The following is a 16208-nucleotide window of genomic DNA, read 5'->3' on the forward strand; positions in this document are numbered from 1 at the left end:
GGAAGGAAGAGAGCTAGCTTGGCGGATGGGCAGAGGGAGGGCATTCCAGGCCAGGGGGAGGACGTGGGCAGGGGGTCATCTCCCCTTCCCGCTTAGGGCCTCAATGGGAGGGGCGGGACAAGTGTCCAGAGTGGCCCCCATCCCGCGTTATGAGAAGGGTGGCGCATTTAAGGGCGGGGGGGAGAGGGAGCAGCCCTTCGTGTGGCGTCCAAGCCGTCACCAAAACCGGCCGGTCTCACCTCCGCAACAATGCCAAGATCTGCCCTTTCCTCTCCATCCAAACCGCTACCCTGCTCATTCAAGCTCTCATCCTATCCCGTCTGGACTACTGTATCAGCCTCCTCTCCGATCTCCCATCCCCCGTCTCTCCCCACTTCAATCCACACTTCACGCCGCTGCCCGGATTGTCTTTGACCAGAAACGCTCTGGGCATGTTACTCCCCTCCTCAAAAATCTCCAGTGGCTACCAATCAACCTACGCATCAGGCAGAAACTCCTCACCCTTGGCTTCAAGGCTCTCCATCACCTCGCCCCCTCCTACCTCACCTCCTTTCTCTCCTTCTACAGCCCAGCCCGCACCCTCCGCCGCTAATCTCCTCACCGTGCCTCGTTCTCACCTGTCCCACTGTCGACCTCCGGCCCAGGTCATCCCCCTGGCCTGGAATGCCCTCCCTCCCCACATCCGCCAAGCTAGCTCTCTTCCTCCCTTCAAGGCCCTACTGATAGCTCACCTCCTCCAGGAGGCCTTCCCAGACTGAGCCCCCTCCTTCTTCTTCCCCTCCTCCCCCTCTCTATTCCCCCGGTCCTACCTCCTTCCCTTCCCCACAGGACCTGTATATACGTATATATGTTAGTACATATTTATTACTCTATTTATTTTACTTGTACATATTCTATTTATTTTATTAATATGTTTTGTTTTGTTCTCTGTCTCCCCCCTTCAAAGACTGTGAGCCTACTGTTGGGTAGGGACCGTCTCTATATGTTGCCAACTTGTACTTCCCAAGCGCTTAGTACAGTGCCCTGCATACAGTAAGCGCTCAATAAATACGATTGAATGAATGAATGAACAGAATTAGAGGACACGCTTTCTGTCCACAAATGAGCTTACAGTCTAGAGGGGGAAAAACTAAAGTTACGGATATACACATAATCAATCAATAGTGTTTACTGGGTGCTTACTATGTGCAGAGCACACGGGAGAATACAACGGAATGAGCAGACATGTTTCCTGCCCATAATGAGCTTAAAGTCTAGATGGGGAGACAGACGTTAATATGAATAATTTATAATAAAGAATTTAAAGACATGTACGTAGGTACTGTGGTGTTGGGGGTGGGGAGAATATCAAATGTCCAAAGATCACAGAACCAAGTGCAAGTGCTCTGAACCTCGTATGGGACAAAACCTGCATCTGATCTCATGTCTTGTACATATTCCAGGTTTTGGCTCTGCTTAGCACATACTAAGTTCTTAAAATTGACGCTAAGCTGATCTTTTGGAGACGCCCTGCTTCAACTTTGTGTTGAATTTATTTTACACACATATCTACTTAAATTCCTAACAAGCTGTTTCTCCCCCTCTAGACTAGAAGCTCACTGTGACCACAGGATGTGCCTGCTAATTCTGTTGTACTGTACTCTCCCAAGTGCTTGGTACAGTGCTCTGCACATAGGAAGCACTCAATGAATACCATGGATTGATTTTCTAGGGGCAGTTCAGAAGGCAGTGAGTATTTCCCTCCTCCAGAATCAGGCCCTATAACTGAAAACGAAACGTTTGACCAAGCTTACGAAGAAAAGGCTGGTAAACAAAAATTATTTAGCTTCTGGATGATGAGACAGTATGTTTTAGGGCAACGAGGCTGATGTACTTACACAGATTTAGGTTTCTGAAGGCTTAATTTATTGTGCGTGTCTTTGGCCGAATAGCGTTCCAGCTGCTGTTGCAGATTGTTCTGGGGAACAGCAGCCATAATGCAACCCTGCAGAAACAAAAAGGAACAAAACATCAAGCACTATGCACTTACAGTTAATGTTTGTAGAAGAAAAACAAAAACAGCTAACGACCGAAATATGCAATATTCCTAAATGCAGATAAGTGAGATACACTTTTTTGGCTACCGCATTAGCCTATTTATACAATGTGCTGTGACATTTGAGATTTGTGGCTTCACAAATTTGTTTGTGAAGTCTTCAACTAACCACAATTTCAATATTTGATAAGGAGGCCAAGTCTTCCCTATCCTGAGCACACGTGACAAGATGGAGGCGATTTCAAAATCTAGAATTCTAATTAGGCTATGATGGCTACCTGTACCTCTCCACATCAAGCAGAAATTCCTAACCGATGCCTGAAAGCCCTCAGTTCAGTTGTATTTACTGAGCACTTACTGTATGCCGAGCGCTGTACTAAGCGCTTGGGAGAGTACAATATAACAGTAAACAAACACATTCTCTGCCCACGATGAGCTTACAGTCTAGAGGGTTCCTCAGCTCTCTCCCTCCTACTTATCCACTCCTCCCCGCCATTATACCTCAGCTTTGCCCTGTCCAAACCTCCCAAGCTAAGCTAGTCAATGGGTCTTCATTTTTTTTTTTTAAGGTATTCATTAAGTGAATACCATGTTGCAGGCACTGTACTAAGCACTGGGTAAATACAAGGTAATCAGCTTGGAAACAAGTCCTTGTCGCATTTTAATCCTTATTTTGCAGATGAGGAAACTGAGGCACAGAGAAGTTAGTGACTTGCCCAAGAACACACAGCAGACAAGTGACAGAGCCACGATTAGAACCCAGGTCCTTCTCTATCCACTAAGCCATGCTGCTTCTCACAAGGCCTTGTTTTCGCCTCTCCTGCGTCGAACTCCTTCCCACTTCAATCAATCCATGGTATTTACTGAGCGCTTACTGAATGACCCACCCCCTGCCCTCATGAGGCCTGTCAACCCAGGAGAGTCAGCATTTACATTTTTTGTTTCCAATGGTCTCCAAGATGTTCATGACTCCTTATTTCCCTAAGATACCTCGGGATGACTGCTACGAAAGCTGAGCTCTTTCTGCTCATTGTCTCTGAGGGAGCCAAGAGGAGGCATAAACTGCAGCCAACCGTGCATTACACATCGAGCCCAGGGGAAAGGGCACAGAGGACTGTGTCACCTGAAGAAAATATGGGCAGAAAATGGGCATACGGCAGTTATTATGCCATCCAATTCACTTGTGTTAACTGCTTTGGGCATGAAATGTTCACGTCATACATAAAAGTCCAGAACTGACCTCCTCGTCTTCCTTCTTCCCTCCTAAACTCTCTCCTCTGTCCTCACTTTCCCATCACTGTAGACACCACCACCATCCCTTCCGTCTCAGAAGCTTTAGCATCGACTCCTCTCTCTCCTGCAACCCAAATTCACTCATTCAATCGTATTTATTGAGCGCTTACTGTGTGCGGAGCACGGTACTAAGTGTTTGGAAAGTATAATTCGGCAACAGATAGACAATTCCTACCCAACAATGGACTCACAGTCTAGAAGGGGGAGACAATCAGCCTGTCACTAAACCATGTTGATTCTATATTTTTTTGGTATTGCTAAGAGCTTACTATGTGCCAAGTACTGTGCAAAGTGCTGAGGTAGATACAAGCTAGTCAGGTTGGACATAGCTCAGGTCCCACATGGGGCTCACATCTTAACCCGCATTTTAAAGATGAAGTAACTGAGGCACTGTACTAAGCATTGGGGTAGATACAAACTACTCAGGTTGGACACAGTCCTTGAACCTGCCGGTCTCACCTCCACAACATCGCCAAGATCTGCCCTTTCCTCTCCATCCAAACCGCTACCTTGCTGGTTCAATCTTTCATCTTATCCCGACTGGATTACTGCATCAGCCTCCTCTCTGATCTCCCATCCTCCTGTCTCTCCCCACTTCAGTCTATACTTCACACTGCTGCCCGGATCACCTCTGTGCAGAAACGCTCTGGGCATGTTACTCCCCTCCTCAAAAATCTCCAGTGGCTGCCTGTCAACCTACGCATCAAGCAAAAACTCCTCACTCTCGGCTTCAAGGATCTCCATCATCTCACCCCCTCCTACCTCACCTCCCTTCTCTCCTTCTACAGCCCAGCTCACACCCTCCGCTCCTCTGCTGCTAACCTCCTCATTGTACCTCGTTCTCGCCTGTCCCGCCATCGATCGCCAGCTCACGTCCTCCCCCTGGTCTGGAATACCCTCCCTCCACACATCCGCAAAGTTAGCTCTCTTCCTCCCTTTCAAAACCCTACTGAGAACTCACCTCCTCCAGGAGGCCTTCCCAGACTGAGCCCCCGTTTTTCCTATCCTCCTCCCCATCCTCTCCGCCCTACCTCTTTCCCCACCCCACAGCACCTGTATATATGTTTGTATAGATTTATTACTCTATTTTGTTAATGATGTGCATTTAGCTTTAATTCTATTTATTCTGACAACTTGACACCTGTCCACATATCTTGTTTTGTTGTCTGTATACCCCTTCTAGACTGTGAGCCCGTTGTTGGGTAGGGACCGTCTCTATGTCACCAACTTGTACTTCCCAAGAGCTTAGTACAGTGCTCTGCACAAAGTAAGCATTCAATAAACACAATTGAATGAATGAATGAATAAGGAGCTCATAGGATTGATCACCACCTTACAGATGAGGGAACTGAGGCACAGAGAAATGAAGTGACTTGCCCAGGATCACACAACAAACAAGTGGCAGAGCCAGGGTTAGAACCCAGAGTTTTCTGACTCCAAGGACGTGATCTACACACTAGGCCACGCTGCGTCTCCAGTCACTATATACTTTTTGCCTTCAGCAACTCTGAAATCCCTCTATCTGACCACAATCTCCTCACCTGCCTTGTCTTCCACACACCTCCTCCCCGCAAATCTGTACAGTTCCCCTACAGAGACCTCTGATTTTTTGACCCCATCCAATTTTCTCAACTCATCAAGTCCCACTTAACCTCCATAGCCGAACTTGATGACCAAATTGGCACTCAACACTACCCTCTCTGCTTTGCACATAGTAAGCGCTTAACAAATGCCATCATTATTATTATTATTATTACTGAACTCAACTCACTCGTTCCCCTATCCCTTCATCGATCTCCTACCACTAGCCCACAGCCCTGAATCTCCTGCACGGTCCACCTCCTTCTCTCTTGTGCACGAGCCACTGAGCGCTGCTGGCGGAAATCAGGCCGGCCTCGTCCACTGCAAGTTTATCCTTGCGTGCTTTAACTCTGCCCTCTCCTCTGCCTGGCAAAATTATTTCTCCACCCTTACTTACAGCCATGCCCATAGCTCTCGCCAGCTGTTCCAGACGTTTAACTCCCCCGTCACCCTGTCTCCCTCATCCCTTGCTCCTAATGACCTGCCCATCTACTTTGAGAAAATCAAATCTATCAGGCATGATCTCTCTAAAATCTCCCGACACTCCCCAGTCCTTCCCACCTCTTGCCCCTTCTTCAACTCTCCCATCTTTTCCAGCGGTATCTCTAGAGATCTCCAACCTTCTCCAAAATCCACCCCCTCCACCTGCACATCCAACCACCTGCCTTCACACCAAATCAGAACACTTGCCCTTTCCCTTCTTCTCTCACTGACCACCAGCTTCAACTGCTCACTCTCCAAAGGCTTCTTCCCACTGCTTTCAAACATGCCCGTGTCTCCCCTATCCTAAAAAAAAAAACCCTACCCTTGACCCCAAGGCTCCCTCCAGGTATCACCCCATCTCCCTCCTACGATTCCTCTCCAAACTCCTTGAGGGAGTTGTCTATACCCACTGTCTCAAGTTCCCCTCCTCCAATTCATTCTTGACCCCCTCCAATCTGGCTTCCATCCCCTTCACTCTGCAAAAGCCACCCTCTCAAAAGTCACCAACTATCTCCTTGCCAATCCAACCGTTTATATTCCATCCTAATTCTCCTCCTCAACCTTTCAGCTGCCTTCAACACTGTCGACCACCCCTTTCTCCTGGAAAGTTTATCCAACCTTGGCTTCACTGACACTGTCCTCTTCTTGTTCTCCTCCTATCTCTCTGGCTGCTCATTCTCAGTCTCTTTCACAGGCTTCTCCTCTGCCTCCCACCCCCTAGCTGTGGGAGTGCCTCAAGGTTCAGTTCTGGGTTGCCTTCTAGTCATCATCTACAAGCACTCCCTTGGAGAACTCATTTGTTCACATGGCTTCAACTACTTAACTACTATGTGGATGATATCTGCCCTGACCTCTCTTTCCCTCTTTGCAGTCTCCCATTTTCTCCCGTCTTCAAGTCATCTCTATTTGGATGTCCTGCCATCACTTCAAATTTAATGGGTCCAAAACAAAACTCCTTATCTTTCCACCAAACCCTGTCCTCCCCCTTGATTTTCCCCATCATTGTAGATGGCACTGCCATCCTTCCTATTTCACAAACCCATAACGTTAATGTTACCCTTGATTCCTCTTTCTCATTCAACCCACATATTCAATCTATCACTAATTCCTTTCACATCGCTAAAATCCGCCCTTTCCTCTTCATCCAAACTGCTACCACATTAATCCAAGCATTTATCCTATCCTGCGTGGATTACTGCATCAGCCTCCTTGCTGACCTCCCAGCCTCGTCTCTCCCCACTCCACTCCAGTCCATACTTTACTGCCCAGATCATTTTTCTACAAAAATGTTCAGGCCACGTTTTCCCAATCCTCAAGGACCTCCAGTGGGTGCCCATCCACCTCTGCATCAGCCAGAAATGGCTTACCATCAGCTTTAAAGCACTCACCTATGCCCTTGGATTTGTACCCCTTAAGCACCCAATATTCGTCCTACCCTCAGCCCCACAGCACTCTCCCATTTCCCTTACCTGTAATTTAGTGTAACACCTGTCTCCTCCTCTAGATTTTATGCTCCTTTGTGGCAGGAATCCTGCCTACCAACATCTTTGTACTCTTCCAAAAATTTTTTTTAATGGTATTTGTTAAGTACTTATTTTGTGTCAGGCACTGTTCTAAGCATGAGGATGAATTTGAGCTAATCAACTGCACATTACAATGCTCTGCATACAGTTAAGTGTTCAATAAAGGCCACTGCTTAGATTGATTATACTTAGTTGCTTCCCCTACCCGTAATTCATCTTAATGTCCATCTCCCCAGTTGGACTGTAAGTTCTTTGAGGGTAGGGATCATGCCTATCCACTGTACTGTACCCTCCCTAGAGCTTGGTATAGTGCTCAGCACAAAGTAAGGGCCCAATAAATTACACTATCTAATTGACTTATCTCTCAGCTATGGAATCTCTGAATTGGAACCAAAACCCTGAGGAGCTTCTAAATCTTTTACAAGTAGTCATACTTAACTGGAAATTCTACAGCTTAACTGTACATGCTTAGTAGTATGACTGAACTAAGTAGTATGTCTGACCTAATAGAAAGGGCACAAGCCTGGGAGTAGTCCCGAGACCTGGAATCTAATCCCTACCCTACCTGCTCATCTACTGTGTGACCTTGGGCAAGTCACTTCACTTCCCTGTTCCTTCATTTCCTCATCTATAAAACAGGAAGTCAATTCTTGAGACTGTAAGCCCCATGTGGGCCAGGGAAACTCTCTGACCTAATTATCTTTTATATACCCTGGTGCTTGGTAGTGCTTGGAATATAATAATACCACTAAGTTTGTTGTGGGCAGGTAATGGGTCTACCAACTCTGCTGTATTCTCCCAAGCACTTAGTATAGTGCTCTGCACATAGTAAGTGCTCAAAAAATACCACTATTATACTTTAATAGAAAGGAAGCATTTAGGACAGAACAGAGGATACACAGTTTTCCAGGCTAACTAGGCCTCAAGAGACTTCCAAAACTTCCAGAAGTGCAGATATACCAATTCCCTTCTTCCAAGGACATTTAAAGATGTCTTTTCTATCATTCTAAAAACTCATCTGACCATACATCTCAGTATCCCATGATCCTCGTGGCCAGGTGGTTCTAATACTCCCACTGACTCTCTTCCATTCCAACTTACATCCAATTTTTTTAAGTCTGTCTCCAGTAAGAATGGAGAAAAAACATTGCTCACCTGACTCTAAACAGCACCACATGATATGCTTTCAGACTATTGAAGTCTCCCTTCCACTGTCTTTGTGCTAGACTCCCAACCCCCTGCCCTGCCAATCCCTTTAACTTTTTCTCACAGGTTACATTTTCCAACCCTTCAATCATTTCTGTTTCTGAATTTTCAAGCTCCTAGCATATTGTTCACACTACTGGGAACAAACTCAAAAATCTAACAAGGCCTCAAAACAAATCACAAAAAAAATGGTCAAGGTAATGAAAAGCCACGGTTCACGGGCAATAACTGTAAACTCGTTATGGGCAGGGAATGTGACTTAATTCTGTTGCATTGTACTCTCCCAAGCACTCAGTAGTGCTCTACACATAGTAAGTGCTCAATAAATACCAATGATTAGCAACAAAATTTTGATTCAGTCATCAACAAAAATCAACCCCTGAAAGAGTGCAGTAAGATGGAGTTAAGTTTGATGATTGATTTGGTTAATTCTATGCATGCTGCTGAAAAGATGGGCCAATACTTAAACCAATGATTTGTAACGTATTTGCTCTAATAAAAAAAAAACCTCGATATATTAGGATTTCTTCCCAGCTGCCCCACGCTGTATTCCTTTTTATAAAGCATCATACTTGCGTTATAAACAGCTCATACCAGTTAGGGTTGTACCTCAATGCAATATGCAAAGAACTTTGAAATGGATGGTGTGGGATTTTTTTTTTAATGGTATTTGTTAAGCACTTAACTAAGCGCTGTTAGATACAAGATGATCAGGTTGGACACAGTCCTTGTCCTACATGGGGCTCACAGACACAATCCCCCAGTGCTTAAAACAGTATTTTGCACATAGTAAGCACTTAATAAATGCCATCATTATTATTATTATTATCCCCACTTTACAGATGAGACATCTGAGGCACAGCAAAGTGAAGTGACTTGCCCAAGGAACCAAAGCAGAGAGGCAGAGGCAGAATTAGAACCCAGGTCCTCTGACTCCCAAGCCCATGTTCCATCTCTGCCAGGGGCCCTGCTGGGTGAAGCTGGGTAAGTTACTTTACTTCTCTATGCCTCAGTTACCTCCTCTGTAAAATGGGGATGAAGACTGTGAGCCCCACGTGGGACAACCCAATTACCCTGTATCTACCTCAGTGCTTACAACAGTGCTTGGCACATAGTAAGCACTTAACAAATACCATTATTATTATTATTATTCTCTGTGCCTGTTTCCTCACCTATGAACTGGGGATAAGATACACATTCTCCATACCTGGCTGGAACAGGGACTGTGTCTGATCTTATTATCTTGTGCCAACTCCCACATTTAGCACAGTGCTTGGCACATACTCAGTAACCCACAAAGGCACCACACTAGCTCCAAACATGAAAACCTCAAGGGATGTAAGATCCCCCGCTAGACTGTAACCTCCTATGGGCAGGGAATGTGTCTGCTGAGTCTACTGTTTTGGACTGTCCCAAGCACTTAGTACAGTGCTCTGCACATAGTAAGCACTCAGTAAATATGAATGATTGATGGCTTCCCCGTCACCCTCAATAACAGGAGATGAAACAATTCTTTCAGCTCTTCAGAGGCCACACCCCCTTCCTCTCTTGAGCCACCCGAAACTGGGGAGGTCGTGACTGGGTCCTAATGTCGTCTCTACCATTCATTCATTCAATTGTATTTATTGGGCGCTTACTTTGTGCAGGGCACTGTACTAAGCTTTTGGGAAGTACAAGTCAGCAACATATACAGACATGCCCTACCCAACAGCGGGCTCACAGTCTAGAAGGGGGATTCAGGCAATAAAACAAAACATGTAGACAGATGTCAAAATCATCAGAACAAATAGAATTAAGGCCATAGAAAGTGATGGACAAAGACCACCATAGTTATTATTATTATTAATATGGTGTAAGCCCACTCATACATAATAATAATGATGGTACCACTGGACTGCTGTGTGATCCTGGCCAAGTCACAACTTCTGAGGGCCTCAGTTTCCTCATCTATTCAATGCGGATTAAATACCTGTTCTCCTCTCCCCTTACTGTAAATCCTGTGTGTTTATGCTAAAATAATAATCCCTCCTTACTGTAAGTCCTGTGTGATTATCTTATAATAATAATGATGGCATTTATTAAGTGCTTACTCTGTGCAAAGCACTGTACTAAGCACTGGGGAGGTTACAAAGTGAGCAGGTCGTCCAATGTGGGGCTCAGTCTTAATCCCCATTTTGCAGATGAGGGAACTGAAGCTCAGAAAAGTGAAGTGACTTGCCCAAAGACACACAGCTGACAATTGGCAGAACCAGGATTTGAATCCATGACCTCTGACTCCAAAACGCAGGCTCTTTCCACTGAGCAACGCTGCTTCTCCCATATCTGCCCCAGTGCTTGGCACTTAGTAAGTGCTTAACCAAATAATGCCACCGTCATTATTATGTGGTAAAACCCGGTGGGGAGGGCTTTTTATGGAATTTGTCAAGCGCTTACTATGTGTCAGACACTCTACTAAGCGCTGCTGTGGATATATGATAGAAGCAGTGTGGCTTAGTGGAAATAGCACGGGCTTGGGAGTCAGAGTTCATGGGTTCTAATCCCGGCTCCGCCACTTGTCAGCTGTGTGACTTTGGGCAAGTAACTTCTCTTCTCTGTGCCTCAGTTCCCTCACCTGTAAAATGGGGATTAGGACTGTGAGCCCCACATTGGACAACATGATTACCATGCATCTACCCCAGCGCTTAGAACAGTGCATGGCACACAAGGCCTTAACAAATACCAGCATTATTATTATTATATAAGACAGTCAAGTTGGACACAGTCCCCGTCCCACATAGAGCTCACAGTCTTAATCCCTATTTTCCAGATGAGGTAATGGAGGCCCAGAGAAGTGAAGTGACTTGCCCAAGGCCCTAGAGTAAACAGGTGGTGGAACCGAGATTAGAACCCAAGTCCTTCCTCATTCATTCAATCGTATTTACTGAGCGCTTACTGTGTGCAGAGCACTGGACTAAGCGCTTGACTCCCAGGCCCCTGGTGAGGCGCCAGAACCCTCGGGCCTCTCCCCTGACAGGACCCCGCTTCTTCTCCTCTTCCGGTTCCGGCCTTCCCCCCTTCCCATAATGCTCGCTGCTCGGACAGCTGAGCCAGGGGCAAACACGTTCCCGCGGGGGGGCCGAGGGCGGGAAAGGGAAACTGAGGCACCGGTAAGTACGGTCAGGCCCGTTCCCTCAGGTGAGGGAAAGGGGGGGCGGCAGGGACGCCCTCCACTTTCCCGCGCACGCGCACTCACCTCACAATCGCGCGGGGGGAGGGGTGGTGGTGAAGGAGACCACACTACCCCCTCGCGCCCCGCGCCTGGGCCAGCTATAACTTGGCGCGTGCAGGAGGTCGACTCCCGATTGGCTTGGCCCCGCGAGGGCTGGGACCAATAGCGCCGCGCCTTGGCCCTTGGCCACGCCCACTCCGCCGGCGGGCGCCGAGGCCGGCCAAAGTCGGGGGACGGCGGACGGGAAGCGAGTTGGGACAATTCCGGTAACATCCGGAAATTTTTATTTATTGATAATAGGAATAATAATACCGGCATTTGTTAAGCGCTTACTACGTGCAAAGCACTGTTCTAAGCGCTGGGGAAGATACAAGGTGATCAGGTTGGGGCTCGCAGTCTTCATCTTCATTTTACAGATGAGGTAACTGAGGCACAGAGAAGTGAAGTGAACTTGCCCAAAGTCACACAGTTGACAATTGGCGGAGCCGGGATTTGAACCCATGACCTCTGACTCCCAAGCCCGTTCTCGTTCCACTGAGCCACGCTGCTTCTTGATGGTGTTTGTTAAGTGCTTCCTAGGCGTCAAACACCGTACTAAGCGCTGGTGTAAGTACAGGTTAATTAGGTCAGATACAGTCTCTAGCCTGCATGGGGCTCACAGAGTAATAGGGAGAACAGGTATTTAAACCCCATTTTACAATTGAGGAAACTGAGGCACAGGGAAGTGACTTGCCCAAGTTCACACAGCAAGCAATAATAATTTTGGTATTTGTTGAGAAGCAGCATGGTGTAGTGGTTAGAGTGCGTACCTGGGAGGCTGAAGGTCATGGATTCTAATCCTGGCTCCACCGGTTGTCTGCTGTGTGACCTTGGGCGAGTCGCTTTACTTTGTGCCCCAGATACCTCATCTGTAAAATGGGGATTGAGACTGAGCACCACAGGGGACAGGGACTGTGGCCAACTCAATTTGCTTGTATCCACCTCAGCACTTAGTAGAATCAATCAATCAATCAATCGTATTTATTGAGTGCTTACTATGTGCAGAGCACTGTACTAAGCGCTTGGGAAGTACAAATTGGCATCACATAGAGACAGTCCCTACCCAACAGTGGGCTCACAGTCTAAAAGGGGGAGACAGAGAACAGAACCAAACATACCAACAAAATGAAATAAGTAGGATAGAATTGTACAACTAAAATAAATAAATAAATAAATAAATAGAGTAATAAATATGTACAACCATATATACATATATACAGGTGCTGTGGGGAAGGGAAGGAGGTAAGATGGGGGGATGGAGAGGGGGACGAGGGGGAGAGGAAAGAAGGGGCTCAGTCTGGGAAGGCCTCCTGGAGGAGGTGAGCTCTCAGCAGGGCCTTGAAGGGAGGAAGAGAGCTAGCTTGGCGGATGGGCAGAGGGAGGGCATTCCAGGCCCGGGGGATGACGTGGGCCGGGGGTCGATGGCGGGACAGGCGAGAGCGAGGTACAGTGAGGAGATTAGTGGTGGAGGAGCGGAGGGTGCGGGCTGGGCAGTAGAAGGAGAGAAGGGAGGTGAGGTAGGAGGGGGCGAGGTGATGGACAGCCTTGAAGCCCAGGGTGAGGAGTTTCTGCCTGATGCGCAGATTGATCGGTAGCTATTGGAGGTTTTTGAGGAGGGGAGTAATATGTCCAGAGCGTTTCTGGACAAAGATAATCCGGGCAGCAGCATGAAATATGGATTGAAGTGGAGAGAGACACGAGGATGGGAGATCAGAGAGAAGGCTGGTGCAGTAGTCCAGACGGGATAGGATGAGAGCTTGAATGAGCAGGGTAGAATGCCTGATACATAGTGTTATCGACAAGTAGGGGGCAAAATAAGTTAACCGGTGTAAATCTGCCGCAGGGTTCGAGAACCCAACATGGTGAAGCAGATAGGAAAAATGATTCGGAGACATGAGTTCAGATAGAGCAGCAGAGGTAGGAAAGCTCACTGCTCACCCGTTCACCTCCTGATAGGTACCAGTGATGAACAGCCCCGATTCCAGCAGCTTCTTCCCTTTTATTTGGTTGCCCATCCGAGCTACACAAAGGATTACCACACTCGCGAAACTTTGGCACCCTGTTGTGAGGAGATGTTAGCAGGAGACATTGCCATACACTATGGGGTTGTCTCAGACAGGGCATAGCCGCTTTGATCAGTGTCAGCCCCACTCGATTACAGGATCTTCTGCGAGGCCGGTCCTCTGGGACTCAGTTCCCTCATTTGGAAAATGGGGATTAAGTCTGTGAGCCCCACGTGGGACAACTTGATTACCTTGTATCTACCCCAGCGCTTAGAACAGTGCTTTGCACATAGTAAGCACTTAATAAATGCCATCATTATTCCTCACATATCCTGTTGTTAAGCCCTGCATACAATGGAGTCAGTTCTGCTAGGCCTTTAGGGAAAATGCAGTCAATGCCGCTTCTGCATACTGGAGTATGAGGCTAGGGTGGAGAACAATAGTAAGTGCTTAACAAATGCCATTATTATTATTATTGATACCTACTTACTAAGTGCCAGGCACTGGGGTGGGGTGGATTTAAGATGATCAGGTGGACACAGTCCCAGCTGGGGTGGATACAAGGAAGCAGTGTGGCTCAGTGGAAAGAGCACGGGCTTTGGAGTAAGAGGTCATGGGTTCAAACCCCGGCTCCACCAATTGTCAGCTGCGTGACTCTGGGCAAGTCACTTCCCTTCTCGGCCTCAGTTACCTCATCTGTAAAATGGGGATTAAAAACTGTGAGCCCCCCGTGGGACAACCTGATCACCTTGTAACCCCCCCAGTGCTTAGAACAGTACTTTGCATATAGTAAGCCCTTAATAAATACCATCATCATTATTATTATTATTACAAAATGTCCAGCGCTTAGAACAGTGCTTGGCACATAGTAAGCGCTTAACAAATACCATCATTATTGTCTGGTTGGACACAGTCCCTGTCCCACACAGGGCTCACAGTCTTATTCCCCATTTTACAGATGAGGTAACTGAGGCACAGAGGAGTGAAGTGACTTGCCCTAGGTCACACAGCAAACAAGTGCCAGAGTTGGGGTTAGAACCCAGGTCCTCTGACTCTCAGGACCTTGCTCTATTCTCTCTACTATTCGTTCATTCATTCGATCGTATTTATTGAGCGCTTACTGTGTGCAGAGCACTGTACTAAGCGCTTACCAAGCTTCTTCCCCACCTCCACTTGGGAGGGTCCGTTAAGACATCCAGGTGATTGGGCTCTAAACCCCACTCTGGATCAAATCAGTTCCGACTTCACAGCATCCCCATTCCTAAAAACTGCTAACATATACTTGTTCCATGTTCATCTTCTGAGGCTGCTCACAAAGATCTCCAAGGTCTTCCCTCTGACTAATGCTCTGCTCTCGTTCTCCTTCAATTGATCAGTCAATCAAAGGGGTTTATTGAGCGCCTACTGTGTGCAGAGCACCGTACTAAGTGCTTGGGAGAGAACAATAAAACAGAGTTGGGAGGTGCGTCCCCTGAAGAAGTGTTGCCTAGTGGGTAGAGCACAGGCCTCAGAATCAGAAGGACCTGAGTTCTAATTCCTGCTCTGCCACTTGTCTGCTGTGGGACTTTGGGTAAGTCACTTAACTTCTCTGTGCCTCAGTCACCTCGTCTGTGAGCCTCCTGTGGGACATGGACCGTGTCCAAACTGATTAGCTTTTATCTTCCCCATTCATTCATTCAATCGTATTTATTGAGCGCTTACTGTGTGCCGAGCACTGGACTAAGCGCTTGGGAAGTACATGTTGGCAACATATAGAGACGGTCCCTACCCAACAGTGGGCTCACAGTCTAGAAGGGGGAGACAGAGAACAAAACAAAACATATGAACAAAATAAAATAAATAGAATAAATATGTACAAATAAAATAAATAAATAAATAGAGTAATAAGTACGTACAAACATATACATAGATACAGGTGCTGTGGGGAGGGGAAGAAGGTAAGGTGGGGGGATGAGGGGGGAGGGGGCTCAGTCTGGGAAGGCCTCCTGGAGGAGGTGAGCTCTCAGTAGGCCTTTGAAGGGAGGAAGAGAGCTAGCTTGGCGGATGTGCGGAGGGAGGGCATTCCAGGCCAGGGGGATGACGTGGGCCTGGGGTCGACGGCAGGACAGGCGAGAACGAGGCACGGTGAGGAGATTAGCGGCAGAGGAGCAGAGGGTGTGGGCTGGGCTGTAGAAGGAGAGAAGGGAGGTGAGGTAGGAGGAGGTGAGGTGATGGACAGCCTTGAAGCCGAGGGTGAGGAGTTTTTGCCTGATGCGTAGGTTGATTGGTAGCCACTGGAGATTTTTGAGGAGGGGAGTAACATGCCCAGAGCGTTTCTGGGCAAAGACAATCCAGGCAGTGGTGTGAAGTATGGATTGAAGTGGGGAGAGACAGGAGGATGGGAGATCAGAGAGGAGGCTGATACAGTAATCCAGACAGGATAGGATGAGCGCTTGAGTGAGCAGGGTAGCAGTTTGGATGGAGAGGAAAGGGCGGATCTTGGCAATGTTGTGGAGGTGAGACCAGCAGGTTTTGGTGACGGCTTGGATGTGAGGGGTGAACGAGAGAGCGGAGTTGAGGATGACACCAAGGTTGCGGGCTTGTGAGACGGAAGGATGGTAGTGCCGTCAACAGTGATGGGAAAGTCAGGGAGAGGGCAGGGTTTGGAAGGGAAGACAAGGAGTTCAGTCTTGGACATGTTGAGTTTTAGGTGGCGGGCAGACATCCAGATGGAGATGTCCTGAAGGCAGGAGGAGACGCGAGCCTGGAGGGAGGAAGAGAGAGCAGGGGCAGAGATGTAGAGTTGGGTGTCATCAACGTAAAGATGAGAGTTGAAGCCGTGGGAGCGAATGAGTTCA

The 16208-nt window shown here is 47.5% G+C and overlaps 1 protein-coding gene across 5 annotated transcripts in view; it reads right to left on the minus strand.

Moving 5' to 3' along the window:
* The window catches only part of BLM (BLM RecQ like helicase), a 100818-nt gene that overhangs the window by 77714 nt on the left and 6896 nt on the right, over window positions 1-16208 (minus strand). For 3 of the 5 annotated variants that reach the window (XM_038767466.1, XM_038767465.1, XM_038767461.1), the window contains exons 1-2: window positions 11354-11431; window positions 1878-1984 (exon numbers count right to left, since the gene is read on the minus strand). In XM_038767466.1, the coding sequence (XP_038623394.1) occupies window positions 1878-1975 (98 nt within the window). In that variant the 5' untranslated portion in view covers window positions 1976-1984; window positions 11354-11431. Of the gene's footprint in view, window positions 1-1877; window positions 1985-11053; window positions 11131-11353; window positions 11432-16208 lie in introns of those variants that run through there. The other 2 variants (XM_038767462.1, XM_038767463.1) reach the window with 2 other exon arrangements.

The sequence above is a fragment of the Tachyglossus aculeatus genome, chromosome 26, assembly GCF_015852505.1.
Source record: "Tachyglossus aculeatus isolate mTacAcu1 chromosome 26, mTacAcu1.pri, whole genome shotgun sequence".
Lineage (NCBI taxonomy): Eukaryota > Metazoa > Chordata > Mammalia > Monotremata > Tachyglossidae > Tachyglossus > Tachyglossus aculeatus.